Source organism: Rhinichthys klamathensis, unplaced genomic scaffold, assembly GCF_029890125.1.
Source record: "Rhinichthys klamathensis goyatoka isolate OS25496 unplaced genomic scaffold, OSU_Roscu_1.1 h1tg000567l_1, whole genome shotgun sequence".
NCBI lineage: Eukaryota > Metazoa > Chordata > Actinopteri > Cypriniformes > Leuciscidae > Rhinichthys > Rhinichthys klamathensis.
Window position 1 is genome coordinate 1,348,883 of NW_026607033.1, and position 16,000 is coordinate 1,364,882.

At 36.4% G+C, this 16,000-nt stretch overlaps 1 protein-coding gene across 2 annotated transcripts in view; it reads left to right on the plus strand.

Moving 5' to 3' along the window:
* The window catches only part of il16 (interleukin 16), a 37,903-nt gene that overhangs the window by 3,395 nt on the left and 18,508 nt on the right, over positions 1-16,000 (plus strand). For both annotated transcript variants that reach the window (XM_056239547.1, XM_056239548.1), the window contains exons 2-10: positions 3,136-3,530; positions 6,851-6,963; positions 9,866-9,998; positions 11,338-11,448; positions 12,607-12,709; positions 13,064-13,212; positions 15,315-15,425; positions 15,504-15,618; positions 15,759-15,832. In XM_056239547.1, the coding sequence (XP_056095522.1) occupies positions 3,136-3,530; positions 6,851-6,963; positions 9,866-9,998; positions 11,338-11,448; positions 12,607-12,709; positions 13,064-13,212; positions 15,315-15,425; positions 15,504-15,618; positions 15,759-15,832 (1,304 nt within the window). The remainder of the gene's footprint in view (positions 1-3,135; positions 3,531-6,850; positions 6,964-9,865; positions 9,999-11,337; positions 11,449-12,606; positions 12,710-13,063; positions 13,213-15,314; positions 15,426-15,503; positions 15,619-15,758; positions 15,833-16,000) is intronic.

The window sequence follows — 16,000 nt, forward strand, 5'->3', positions numbered from 1 at the left end:
ACTGCTCCAAAGCGGTATTAAAGTTAGTATGGATTAGTGTGCGTTAAGTGTACTGTGCTTTGCCATTTTTCAGACCAGAGACGGTCACTTACTTCCTGTCACGAGCACATGCTCTCAAGTGGCCAAGACTGCAAGGCTGTTAAAGCGGATTAGTGAGTAGATGAGTTTACCTGTTCGTGTGATGACACTGAATGTCCTCGACAACCTCTTTAGTCCCATTTAGCCTTAGAAACTGCCTTCAAGACAAGTAAAAGCTTTTAATGAATCACAAGGGGGTATTACTGATGTGTTTTATGTAGAATAATATCTAGAACTTGTGTTAACCACAGAGCTTATTTCAGGCATTTAACCAAAAACCCATAAAAGCCATTAACTTGGGACGTTGGAACTGATAGTGCCGAAATGCTAACTTGTTTCCAGATTTTTGCCTCCAAAAATACACCATCCCTGCACTCTATGCTGCCATACCTCCACCACACATAGTCCTATATAGTATCACTACACTGAGGCCAAAAGCGATCTTTAGCTTCTGTTACACCTCCATGTCATACTGACATGAAGGGCATTGATGTATTTGGATCATAAAGAGAGATTGCAGGTTAAATTTTGTTCACGCATGTGTTCATTTTTAAAGTAAGATGCATACTGATTACACATTTAATCAGCTGGTTTTAAACTGGAACATTTCTATTTTTAAATTTGTATTTTTTGAGCACCTAACCCAAACCCTACACTTAACTTAACGTAACTGTACTGTAATTTTTAACAGTTACTGTACTTCAATCTGCATGTTACTGTACGTGTTCGGTGTTCTATACTGAGAAATGTTTAGGTTCAGGTGCTCAAAAATATCTACATAATCTAACTAAGATGATACAATTCCAACGCCTTTGGCGGCAGGATATTTTTAAGGTAGGCTATGCCTATTTACTTCTCTGTATATTTACGCTAAATATTTGTTCTCACTCAATGCAATGTTTTTTGGTCTGCGTCGGTAAAAATACACTTTTCTTCGCGACGCGACAGTGCAGTGAGAACGGGTTGTGAAAAATCATTCCGCCTACCTTTATGAACATCCTTAGTTTACATCAGGAGCACGACCATGCCTTTAAATGCTGTCTATGTAGGCTGCTCACTAGGGCTTGGAACAGAAAGCCCCACGGTTCATTGCGTCAGGATCCATGCTGCTAACAAGCCTGGACAAGGGTCTCTCCGTAGACTAATTTCCCTATCAAACTTCAACAGCACCACAACATTAGAAAACTTTCTGGACGCTGGAGCCATTTGTTAGTATTTGAAGTTGGGAATAACCTGTGCCAGAGAAAACAATGGAGCTGCTGGGTAATGTAGTGTTTAAAGGCCAAGAGTGGGAGCTACTGTCATAAAGTTTCATTTGTGGAGGTCATAATGTTTCTAGACTTCAAAGGAAGGAAATATTTTAATTCTCACATGAGCAATCTGGGTAAGACTGAGGGTAATGTCTTTCCATATAAGTGATTCATGCAAAAGTGATATGGATTAAATGTCAAATAAATTTGTGATGGGTGAAGGAGAGAATGTGCATGACAATTTATTAGTCTCACAATACGGTTGAAGGGATAGTTCACCCAAAAATGAAAAATTACTCACCCTCATTTCGTTCCAACCCATACACAATAGGCCAACATTTTCTGTGGAATACAGAAGAAATTTTGAAGAATCTTGTGTTGAGAGAAACAGACCAAATTTTAAGTCCTTGACAGTGGATTTCGTAGCAGAACAACTTAAACCTGAACCTCCAGCTATATCAAAATTGATTTTTAAAACAGTAAAATGGTACAATATTTTAGCAAACATAAAGTGTGTCTCTATGATGTTGTAGGCTATCTCAGTGGCACGATGGCATTGTATAAGGCCATACAGCTCGATTGTTAAAGCAGTGAATTTTATATCTATAACATTAAGACTTCATAGATTTTACGTGAAATATGTTTTACATAATCTATATCTTTACTGCCCCTCTCATTTCAAAACAAATAAAAAAAAGGAGCAATATTAGCAAACAACTTCTGGCTCCAATCCAGGAAGTTTACTGACTGGTTTTAAAAAGGTCCCAGACCACAAGCCTTCATGCAGACAATTAGGCCTATGACAAAGAGAAATATGAATATCTGAGAGATCATGAAACTTTGCACATGGAATCTTCTCTTTGTGGCAAAGTAATGCCCACTATCAGCACCAGGTGACTATGACATCATTCTCACCAAGCGCTTTATCCAGAAAGTACATTGCGATTTAGACGCTAGCAGTCACAGTATATTCCCACATGTCAGCGTGAATATGAGCTCATCTCACATGACTCCTAATGTATGTGCAGGGGGTCATTTATAATGCATGACAGATCCCGTCATGCCTGTAAGGAAAGAAAACAACAAAAACCATTAGGTTTAGACCCCTGATGATAATAATGCTTATATCTGTATAGTGAGATTTGCGTAAACGGATCAAATGCAATTATTACTGGGGGTAGACAGTTACCCTTCAATTACAGCATAATTAATTTTTCAGTCAACTGGTGCCTTGATCAATATAATTAAAGACCATCATTATCCATATATTACAGTTTTTCTTCTTCATAATGGATATATATTTATTATTTAGTATCTTATATTTATTAATTCCTTAGCACCTTCCATACAATTTTTATTGTTTTTTATAGGCTATTGTGTATACATATTATTTCCTTGTCATTACTTGTTTAGTTTACAATGCTTTGTCGATATTGTACGTAAACATAAATTGAAATTGAATTGATTCGCGTAATCAGATTGTATTTTATAATTGGATTGATAAACTTGACAGTTTCACATTTAAATGATGTAATGAAATCAAAATGTCCAAAATGAACTATCCCTTTAAATCTGTGCAATCCATTTTATTTGCACATTTCCTTCATTTTGAAGGCGTACAGTAAAAATTCCCTCTCACGGTCATGGGGCAATACTTTCTCTTTTTTCCCCCCTCCCGTCATGGAGCCGAAAAGAAAAGCGCTCTTATCTGCGCCTGTAGCTCTCTATGATTTCTGAGAACACTTAGGGCACAGGAGGATGGGAGAACAGACTCCTAACTGAATTTTCTAATTGCTCTCGTCTGCAGAGCGGCCCCCTCCATTAGCAGTGATGCATCCTGGGAGAGAACCTCCCTCTGTGGCCATCCTGCCTCTGAGAAACACCCACCACCAGCAACCGCACCACAGGAGGAGAACCAAGAGGATGGAGAGGGGGAAACCGGGACTGCGCTCCAAGAAACTGGCCATCCTGTCACGGTCGCTCATCATCTGTAGCTCCAGCACCAATGAGGACGCCTCCAGCCCAGAAGAGAGGTACTGTGAGCCCTGGGACGCTGGACTTGAGGAGAGATACCACAGGGACCCGCTGGAAGGGCCAATGGGAAGTTCGGAAAAGTGCATCACGAGGAGCATCAGTGTCCAGGCGTCTCAGAGGGGACAAGAGGGCCCCAAAAGGACTATGAGGAGGTCCTTCTCCATCAAGGTATGTATTACTGATGACATCACAGCAGCTGGGCTTTCCTATTGGTTACATCAGATGACATGTGATTTTCACAGGTAGAATAGACCTTAATCAGGGTAGCGCCATCTTTAATGAAAACATGAATGAAAACGAGGCTGTGAAGGACAGAAGTACAGTGCGGTTAGTGGATTGTACTGTTGTTAGTACGTTTATATGATGCTTGCCATTGTAAAGAAAGTCTTTATGTCTATATAGCCTCATTTTCATCCGCGTTAAATTCAATATGACGTCTAACCTGACTAAGGTCTATTAACTTTTGTCTCATTTAGGAAGAACTTAAATCATTTAAGTTTCTTGTTTCTATCACTATTTTCTAAACTTAAACCATTTAAGTTTCTATCACTCTTTTTCTAATTGGACTAATTAATGATTCGTCCAGAAACTTTAGAAAGAGCTTTTCAAAAAATTAGCCTGCATAATGCACAGCTCTCCTGTCATGTTTAATGTATTCTGCCGTATACTAAACATTTTTTTTTTTTTTTTTTTTTTACTCAATTTTGTATTATTTTGTATTGAGGGAAAGATATGCATTCACCGGCCGGTCTCTAAAGTGTTAACACTGTTATTTTTGCCGTTTATTAATGTGAAGCTGCTTTGAGACAATCTGCATTGTATAAAGAAATGTGAACATACACTATATAATATTTTATAAGCCTTTCACTTATAGACCTTTTAGAGACTGTCTCATTATGATGATATCTGAGAATGTCAGAGTATTTCTCAAAAGTTTTCCAATGTTAATTCTGGCTTGCAGGATCTCTCCTGAAATGAATCATTATCACATGGCTGGTGTGATGGGAGATTCTGTGGTTCTGCCCAACTCATTACTCCTGCACAAAAGAGAGCTTGTTGTGATACAGAGAGACACAGAACGCAGAGCTCATACAGCTCACATAGGACATTCTTGTGAAGTCTTAAAGCATAACATACTGATAAATCACTCTGTGACCTTTGCACAACATATAAAAAGTGTTGTAACAACATTTACTTTGTAATGGCACTGCTGGGACTTTATGAATAGGAGATAGACTATGTTCAGAAGGGATTGCTATAGCCAGACGTTTGACTTGTGGCTCAAATGCTGATGTACTTTGTAACTTATTCTGACCAAGAACGAAAAAAAAAACAAACAGTTTTGGTGTCAGATCAATCTGAAATAGATGATGCCACAATAATAATACTGCAGAAAATAAATATCATTCAGAGTATGCTGCCCTACAAAGCAAAAAGGCAGTAGGCTAACTGTATTTTTGGTCAAAAATGAGTTATTATCATTTTCATGACATTCAAGGCATCCTTTGTTATGTGACAAAACATCTTATCTCAAATGTGTGTCGTTTTGGAGAAAAATGGTAGTCGTTTGTACAGTAACTGCAAAAAGCCCTAGTGAAACAAAGCAAGAGTACAGTAACATCCATTACTGTATTCTTGCTATGTTTTACCTAACAAAAAATAACTGTGTTGCTGCGCAGTGTAGTTACTGTTGCCATGGTGAACACACAGCTGATTTCGCGGCATCCTCACGGGACGGTTTTAACATTTGCGATTTCACGCTTCTAAGTTATTCACACAAATTTAGTTTGAGATGCAGTGTTTCCCCTAATTGTTCCCCTACCAAACTAACACACACACACACACACACACACACACACACACACACACACACACACACACACACACACACACACACACACACACACACACACACACACACACACACACACACACACACAACACACACACACATACGCGCGCGCTGAAGCACGTGTGTGACGCTCGAGCTGTTTTTTTGCCTAAATGAGGACACGGTCTTCACGACAACCCGTCAAAATAAAAGTTCGGTTTAACTTGACAAGAAATATATTACTGCTGTACAGTAGAATTTAGAAACGTCTCAATGTAATAATAATACCAACACTACAAATAAATTAAGATTAAAACTTAATTTTTAAAGGAATAATCACAATTTTTCTTCAATGTTTTAATTTTAACAGTAAAGCTCATTGTGCAGCATGTTGTTTGACCCAAAATGTTTGTTTTTAAAATATTGTATAAGTTTAATAATAGTTTATAATAAAAGTTTCATGATTTCAATTAATTAGACATGATTTTTGATTACTAAAAATTTACACCACATATCCGTAACATGCCCGCTCCGCAACACTAGTTTCGCAACACAAAAATTTTGAAAATGTTGTCCAAATGGTTCCAATTATTTCAAACACAGTGTATTGACTCAGAGCCCAGGTTGTGGCAAAATAGTTTTTGGAGAATCTGTAGTTACTGCCTTTTCCCTTGGTATGGTGCCACGTTTTTGGTAAGTAATACAAAGCAAGAATACAGTAACTGCAAAATAGGGGTAAAATATCAAATTAAATATGAGGATTGATATGTACAAAGAATAAGCTAATATAAACAAAACAGCCACATGTCCAATAATCTACCTACAACTACTTAGGCTGGATGACAGGATAACTTTAAAGTCATTTTTCTCTGTTCTGCACTCTGCGTAGTTACTGCCTTTTTGCTTTGTAGGGCAGTATGGTGTATCACTTTCTGCGAGTAAGTTGTACACAAATTGTAGCACTTTACAATAAGGTTCCATTAGTTAACATGAACTTACAATCAAAAGTTGTATCTGTATATTATTTAATGGACCTGAGCTAATATGATCTAACAATGAACAGTTGTAATTTTAATAGCAAACATTAATACTATTGTGCATTGTTAGCTAATATTAGTTAATGCATTTATTTGCATTTACTAAAGGGACCCTCTTGTAAAGTGTTACCCACGAAATGTATGATCAGTTGTGAAACTTTGTGTCCCACAATCCAATATTCTTCACACTAAAAATGAAAGGTCAAGTCAACCATAATGCATTGTGGGATACAATGTTTCATAACTGATCATCTGAGTATTTCATGCAAACAGAGCATTCGGTGCACAGTAGGGTATGGTATTCCAACCTGAATGAATCTACGGCTGAAAAGACGGCCTTTTTGGAAAGTTTGTTAAAATTAAAATTACAAGCACTTGACAGTTTCGGTTTCCTGAGCCTAACACTCATAGTTAATTGTGAAACGTTGAAGCTCTTTATAGAGGGGCCCTGTAAAGGTCACTGATGTGGTTCATGGTCTAATAAAGCACAGCTATTATGGTCACATTTACTTCAGCTGTCAAACCGTGGATTTCTTTTTTTTTCTGGTTGTTAACAGACTTTTTATTTGAAGAAATAGTAGTGCCCTTGTCTGACTGTTCTGATGGTTCCTCTGGAACAGGAAAGCAGTTTCTGGAGAATGTGTGTCGCCACACGCGAGGAGGGTCTACAAGTGGGTGATAACAAACTTCAGTCCAACGACAATGGTGCTACTGTTGTCCAGGATTTACACAGGTAATAATCAGCTCATTTCAACAGTTTTATGTTGCTCAAACACAGGCCTCAACAATAAGGATCTTTCTGCTGGTCAAAATGGGCCAGTATTTCAGAGTTTCACTGACCCTGAGGCAAAAATGACACATTTAGCAATTTTTAGTAACATGTTGTTAAGATTTAAATTCAGATGCAATACTAATTATATAATAATTCAATAATAATTATTTCAGATGCAATAATAAAGATTTTATTTATTAAATTGTATATTAGGACTTATTTACAAGCAATATTTACAACCGATATAATTACATTAAAAGTTCAATTTAAGGGTTCATCATTAATGAAACGCCATGAAGCATGCATACATTTATAAATAAAGTGTAAAATTAAATAAACATAATTCATTAAATAATGTTTATTATTAAAATTGTTATAAAATAATAAGGATTTATTATTGGATAATAATTATATAATTTTATTATTTTATAATTATAATAATATTTTTTATAATAAAAATATACAAAAAAGGGTCCCAGTCCATGTGTCAATCTTACTGTCAAGCTCTCTAGCAAATAATAATAATAATAATAATAATTATTATTATTAAAATACAGGAAATACTCTGCTTTAACCGAGGAGTTTAAATGTGCCAAGGTCAGACTAGAAATGACCTTAGTAGAGTCACGCGACAAATGTGTAAGGGAGGCAGCACCTGTGTTAAAAACTGGTTGAAAGTGGTCAGCAAAGGAAGCTGTAGTAGAGGCAAAGGCTGCCCTTCAAATTGGGGATATCGTGGGACAGGTACAGCATGGAAGAGGGGGTTTTGAGCTCAGTTTAGCTCCTCCTAAATGGCACAAGGCAGGCCCAGCTCAAAGGAGGAAGCAGTCAACGAGGTGCGAAAGCAGGAGGAGAGGATGAGGTGTATAAAGGCCATTTCCCAGGCCAAGCAGGGAGAGTGGATGAGATGGGAGAGTGTGGAACAACGCAAGATGGGCTGGCAAGACCTTTGGTCAATGGAAGAGAGTAGGATCAGTTTCCTTATTAGGTCAACATATGATGTTCTCCCATCACTGCAGAACCTAAACCTCTGGGTAGGAGAGGATCCCTCTTGTCCTTTGTGTTCATCACCTGCCACATTAAGGCACATTTTGACAGGATGTAAGGTGGCTCTTAGCCAAGGTCGGTTTACTTGGCGCCATGACCAAGTACTGCGATGTTTGGCTTTAGCATTAGAAGGCAAGCGTAGTATGACCAATAAGTTGCCACCTGTTCTAGCAAAACATTACACGCAGAAGACAATATTCCTCCGCCCAGGCGAGCAACCACCAAGAAAAGGTGTTAACACCAATTCTCGCCCAGGACAACTGGAAGCTGCTAGGGACTGGAAGATGCTAGCTGATCTTGATCAACGGGCTTATTTTTCCACCTGAGATTGCCACCACTAACCTACGACCAGATATTGTTTTGTGGTCTGGATCAGCACGCATTGTTCAACTGATAGAGTTAACAGTGCCATGGGAGGATGCTGTAGATGAGGCATATGAGAGGAAGAAACTGCGGTATGCTCATCTGGCCACTGAAGCAGAACAGCGAGGATGGAGAGTCCAGGTTTATCCATTGGAAGTGGGTTGTCGAGGTTTTGTGGCACACTCTACAACCCGGTTCCTCAGAGACATCGGATTCAGCGGCCAAGAGTTGCGTCGCACAGTAAAGAACTTATCTGAAGCAGCAGAAAGGAGCAGCAACTGGCTGTGGTTGAGACGGAAAGATTCTAGCTGGCTGTGTACAGGCCGCCACGCTACGGTTTCGTAGAATTCTTGAAAAACTTGAGTCTGTTGGTTTATTTGTATAGGTTGTATTTACAGTCATTACGTTCGGTATGCCATACGGAACCGTTGCCACTGAAACTGCATGTTAACGCACCAGTGGGGCTCGACAGCCTTAGTCAAACGGGTTGGCGCGTATGGTTGGGTTGCGGAGAGATTGTGAGATTGTGGTTAGGTCTCAGCAGCAGGAGGGATGTAGAGGTCAGTAAGCTGGGCTGAGTTGAGTGGGGGACGGAGGGGGGTGACTCTGGGACGCCAGAGTCACTGTCGAGCCCTCTTGAGGTGTCGTGGGCTAGTCGACGAAACACTGAGGACGGAAGGTGCTCACTTGAAGACCCTAGAGATGTCCCCTACTCGGCTCAATCCAGACGGTTGCCGTGCTGGTCCACTGGGGAGACCACACTGTAGTTGCACCCGTCGCGTGTGCTGACGGGCCAAGTACACTGCAAGTACATAGTTTACTGTAAAACTACGTCTTAGTGTTGCTTATCTTGGCGAAAGCCGAGTACAAATCAGCATGAAGTTTTAACATCTACTCTCGTGTAATGGAAATCAATAATCTTAAAGTATTGAAATTACTTAATGAAACTATTAAATAACATAAGCATAATTCATTAAAATAATATGTATTATTAAAATTGTAATTTAAATGTCATTTATTCAATAAAACAATAATAATTATTACTATTTTATTAAATTAATTAAATTATTAAATGGAATCATTAAATCAATTAAGCATAATTCATTAGAATAATGTTTATTATTAAAATTGTATTTAAAATTAAGTTTTAAAAAAAATGAATAATAATAATAATTAGTAGTATTGTAAAAATATAAAAAAACTAGCCCCAATCCATGTGTAATTACCTCTAACAAATAATAAACATCATCATTATTAATAGTATATTCAAAAACAGTCCATCAGTCCATCCTTATTGCTGGGCCCTCTAATCTATTGGCATATTCCCATGAAAATACATACATGTAAACATACACCACACACACACACACACACACACACACGCAACTCTATGCATATTACAGTGTAAATGCAAGTGCCCTAATGCACATATTTTCTTGTTTGTTGTCACTAGGGACACTTATGTCTACTTTGGAGACAGGCTTGCCCCATTTAACGGACAGGTTATAAACGATCAAAGAAAACAGGAGCCTGATCCAGAGAGAAAGCCTGTGCTGAAGACTGTGTGTAGAACCACCAGTACTGAAGTAAGATGTTATTGTCCATTAGAAACATCAAAACATTCCTCTGATCTGATTAGAGGCCAGTTCTGTGGGTTGGGATAGATGAATGTCTATTCTAAGCTTTCTGAAAATGTCAGACGACCAGCCGAGATCCCAAATAACTCCACTCCTACAAACTCTGCTATGCTTCTGACAGCGGGCGGACATTGCTATGCAAAAATCAGGAGCTTATTCCTCTGAACAAAACATCTATTGTTCTTGTTTGATTTTTCAAGCCAACAAAATGAGCATGCTGTTTTGTTGAGAATGGTTTCAATTTGCCACATTAAATACTTAAACTAATCGGTGAACTTCAAAAAATCGGAAACCGTCTGCCTTGGAAAAACGAAGGAACTCTTTTGAATTAAGAACTCTTTTGAATTCTTTTTTTTTTTTGCTTTTTAGATTTAGGTTATGCTTACTCAAAACAAGATAAACATCACAAAAAGAAAATATCATGAATGTCAACTATTTTTATGGCATTTTCAGTAATTGATGTGAATGTGAATGCGAAACTCGCCGCCATGATGCTGATGTGTTGTGGGTGGTTGAAAAATCGTTTGTTTGATATCTTGACCACTGCATTTCCAAAAGCTATTGATTTGAGGTATAATTTAAATCTGTAGCACAACTGTTGTGAGATAAGTTACAACCAAAGTTTAATAGGGATAGGAGTTTGTACAAATCACTGAGGTTATCAAAAGTCCACTTTAGACATTCTAGTACTACGTGTCAACTAACTCTCATGTGTTAGGGGTAGTATAAATAAGTTGAAATGTACTTACAAAGTTACTTATAGTCAGTGGAATGTCTGTTGGGGAGCATCGAAATAAAGTGATATTAAGATAGACAGTCTACTAATACACTAGTAATATATGAGAGTTAGTTGACATACTTCTTGTTACTTCTCTAGTTAGTAGAATGACAATGTTCTACTAACTAGAAAGTTACTAAATAGAAACTACAAAGTTACTTTGAGTTAGTAGAATGTCTAAAGTGGACCATTGAAATAAAGTGTTACCAGCACATACCCTAAGCATAAGTAGTAGTAATAGTGATGCTTAACTTAGCAAACACCACATAACCAGCTCAGCATTGGTTCTTCTACCTCTCTGTGAGCAGATCTGAAATGCACAGGTGAAATGGGATTAAATAGACCTTAACCAACAGAATCCATTCAAGACACTGAGCAGATCCCAGATGCAGCAGAAACTAATTTGATTCAGGACGGGAAAAGAGACACAGAATCTTACAGGGCTTTCGGTATGACCCATTCAGATTTGGAGGAGAATTGTTCCATGTTTTTCTGTTGTTTGTACTACAGGGTTTCTCTCCATGTGAAAGCAGAGCTCTGTTCACTAATGTCAATGAATCAGACCAGCTTGGCTACAGTTTCGGAGAAAAGGAGGCGATGGGAAACAACAATAACTTGAAGGTGGGAAGCAAACCCTGTTTTTCCCTTCAGTTGGAAAATCCTCAAATTTGGAGTGTTTTGTGATGCGTCTTCAGCTACATTAGGGTTATATATGTTGTGTTTTGTGTGGCATGACTAAAATGGATATATTATGGATGCCAGTTTCTGCCTTACAGTGAAAAAATACATTTATTCCTTATTAAAAAATAATAACTATAAGAAATAGTCATATTGTAATATTTAATGTCATAAGAAATACAGTTGCAGTTGTGATACATACTCGCAATTTTGATATCAACTAGCAAAGTCGCATTTATGAGGAATAAAGTCGCATTTATGAGAAATAAATATGCAATTGTGAGATATAAAGACATAAAAAATTAATAAAGTCACAATTACTTATATATAGTTACACTACCGTTCAAAAATTTGGGGCCAGTATGTTTTATTTTTTCTTTCTTTCTTTTTTGTTGTTGTTGAAATAAATACATACTTTGGTAACACTTTACAATAAGGTTGCACTAACTAACATTAACTAGCAACGAGCAATACATTTGTTACAGTATTTGTTCATCTTTCTAAAGTATGGTTTATAAAAATACAACTGTTCATTGTTAGTTCATGTTATCTCAGATCCATTAAATAATGTTAAAAGAAACAACTTTTGATTTTTTACAAGTGTACTAGTATATGTGAAAATTAACATTAGCTATAATTAATAAATGCTTTAGAAGTGTTTTTCATTGTTAGTTCATGTAAACTAATGTAGTTAGCTAAGGTTAACAAATGAAAACTTATTGTAAAGTGTAATGTGAATGATTTCTGAAGGGTCATGTGACACTGAAGACTGATGATGAAAATTCAGCTTTGCATCACAGGAGTAAATTTTATTTTAAAAGATATTAACATAGAAAACAGTCATTTTAAATTGTAATAATATTCCACAATATTTTTTTTTTTTTTTTTTTTTTTTTTTTTTTTTTTTTTTTTTTTACGGTATCTCTGATCAAATAAATCCAACCTCGGTGAGCATAAGAAGCTTTAAAATGTCAAAACATTAAAATGTCTTACTGGCCCAAAACTTTTTAACGGTGATGTAAACCAGCCCACGTCACCAGCCCTGTTTTGAAGTGATTTGTAGAATACTACATTTTTCTACCACTATGTGCATGTATGCAGATGCCAATTATTAAGGTGTCAGACGATGACAGCAAGAACTGTGATGATGAGGATCAGAGCTGCCAAGAGACGTCCTGCAAAAGATCTCGCTCCAACTCCACCAGTGAGACAAACCTGCATGAACACAAGATATTTCACTCAATGCAAGAGTCATAACACTGGTCCGTATTTATTTTTATAGTATAATTTGATCGTGCTAATCCCATTTTGGACCTCTGACTACACACATGCAACACTGCACTGCAGAAGAACGGCCCTTTTTCATTATATAACCTAATAAACTCTTGAGAACATCCAACAGAAGATGCTTTGAGCTCCTGAAAGTAAATATATGATGTACTCTTGCTTCCCAACAGTACACTGATCCATGCACATGCTTTTTACGTTGTCTAACTGTGTCCATTATCCAACACCGAGAGGACGTCTTATGTAACTTCACGTGTCCACGTGCTTTTAGGCGTTCACCCGTACTGGATCGGAGACTTGGATACCATCATTATGAAGACGCCAGAGCTGTTCCCGTGTCACGCCCACGCCACCACAGGATTTTACGGCAACAGGAAGTCTCTCTCTCAACAGCTGGAATTTCCTCATAGCATTCCACAGGTGAGGGAGGTTGACCGGATCATGCAATCGGATTAAAGGCCAGTTTACACTAAGGAAAATAACATAAAAAGTCATAATGTTATGAGTTATGACATAAAAAGTCATAATTGTGACATTCACAGACAAGGCTTAAATCTAGTCCCAGACTGAAATGCATGTTTGAGCTGTTTTAACTGAAAGCAACTTGCACTGATATACCTTAAAATATGTCAGTGGCATTGTTTTGTCTCAAGATGCACACCAGTAATGTTTTTTTTTTTTTCAGGCATGTTTATAAAAGCTACTTAAATGTCCTAATTTAACTAAGGCCTAATCCTGTTTTAATCTAAGCCCTGTCTGTGAAACCAGGCCTGCAAGCCATAATTTTTATTTCTCATTATGACAGTATGCCATAAATTACTTAGTATGTAATAATTTTGACTTTTCATCTGATAAATATGACTTAGCGTGTAATAATTGTGATTTTAATTTTAATTTAAGTTTTAGACATTTTGTTATCTGCTTTTGTTATATATATATATATATATATATATATATATATATATATATATATATATATTAGGGCTGTCAAATGATTAATCACGATTAATCACATCCAAAATAAAAGTTTTTTTTACATAATATATGTGGGTGCACTGTGTATAATTATTTTGTATATATATAAATACACACACATGCATGTATATTTAAGAATTCTTTTTAATTTATATGTAAAATATTTATATTTATATATAATATAAATTATATATAAATCTATATACAGTATATACATGAAAATATTTCTTAAATATATACAAGCATGTGTGTATTTATATATATAAAATAATTATACACAGTGCACCCACATATATTATGTAAAAAAAACTTTTATTTTGGATGTGATTAATCACGATTAATCATTTGACAGCCCTAATATATATATATATATATATACAACACAGTTAAAAAAGTATATATATGTTATTATTATTATTATCAATTGATAATATATTAGATAATATTGAACCTAAAAAACTTAAATGAAAATTATAAATATTGAAGTTTTAAAATTATTCAAATAAAACCTAATATAAATATATTAGGTTTTGTTTGAATAATTTTAAAACTTCAACATTTGTCATTTTTAAAACATTTTACAACATTTTACAACATTTAAAATATTATATCATGGCATAAGTAATTTTATATCATGGTAACGCTATACACTACAAAATGTACTTATTTTTGCTGTAAATATAATCAAATAAATATAGTAATAAAATAAATATAAAATGTACAAATATATATTTTTTTATAAATAAATGATACATTTGTATTATAATACATTTTTATTATAAAATTAAAAGTTTAAATATAAAATGTCAATTAAAATGTAAAAATGTTTTTAAACTGTGTAACTGATATAACAGATACAGCAAAATCTCAACATTTCTACAACTGCACCGAATACATTGAATAATGCTAATCATTTAATGTTTTTGTTAAGTTAACAAGCTCAACATTTTTTTGCTGATCCATATTTGCCCAGCATAAGTCCTCTTCTTGCAGGCTGATTCTGGGTGTAAAGTTGTGGAGAATGCAGACATTTGCAATCTGGTGACTGAAGGAATGAAAAAATTACAATGAATTTAAATATGGCAAAGTGCCTGGTTATACTGGATTGCGGATGGTTAGTGAATAACGTGTTTACACTGGGGAAAAAAAAAACACTTACAAAAGTAGTGCAGCTGCTGACTTTTAAGTTCAGGAATTGTTTTGCCTGAACAGTTCTGAATGAGACTATAGCAGTGAATGGTCAATTTCCTTTCAGCTGTTGCACTTTATTTGATAAGGCCATCATTATACTGGTAATCAAATAAATGGCTGTTGCAGTAAGTGCTCAAAGCATCTCTACAAAGTGCTTTCCCTCTCCACATCAGCAAAGTGGCTTTTTTAATGAACGTCATGGGAATGCCACATGTAACACAAATACAGTATGAAAACATCTGCTCTGTGAAGTAGAATTTCATGAAATGAAAACATCTCATATTGTCCTTTTTGGCCCTGAACGTAGACCTTTGACATGCTTACCACATTATTAGTGTTCTCCTCGTTCTCTGCAGGCTGTGGTTAGACCATCTCGCTCTCTAAGTTCAGCACACTTGGTCCCCTCCTGCAGTAGCGTACAGGCGTTCATCATCTCCAACATCGTGCTCATGAAGGGCCATGGCAAGGTAACCAAACACAAGTCAGATATGCAAGAAATAATATGATGCATTCTCACCATATAAACCGCTCTCGTGGCATTCCAGGGCCTGGGATTCAGTATAGTAGGAGGCAGAGACAGCATGTACGGCCCAATGGGGATTTACGTGAAGACCATCTTCCCTGGAGGTGCAGCGGCCGCTGATGGAAGACTACAGGAAGGTGGACTCATTAGTTAAATATCATACTGTAATTGGTAATCTATCCAGACACTTACCTCAAAATGTAGCTTTCCCATCAACACTCACAGCTGCATTACCCAGAAGTGGATAGAAAACTATATTAGTGTTTCTGGATTACAGGAGACGAGATACTGGAATTGAATGGCGAATCTCTGCACGGCTTGACACATGAAGATGCCTTACACAAGTTTAAAGTGAGTAGCCTCACCTGGATGCCTTCATTTGTTATTTGACTGATGTGGTTGATGACTGATTTAATAGTAACTTTAATAGAAAATGAATGTAAAATGCCATAGTAAAAACTGTAATTGGTTAAGTGAAATACTATATATACACTCACCGGCCACTTTATTAGGTACACC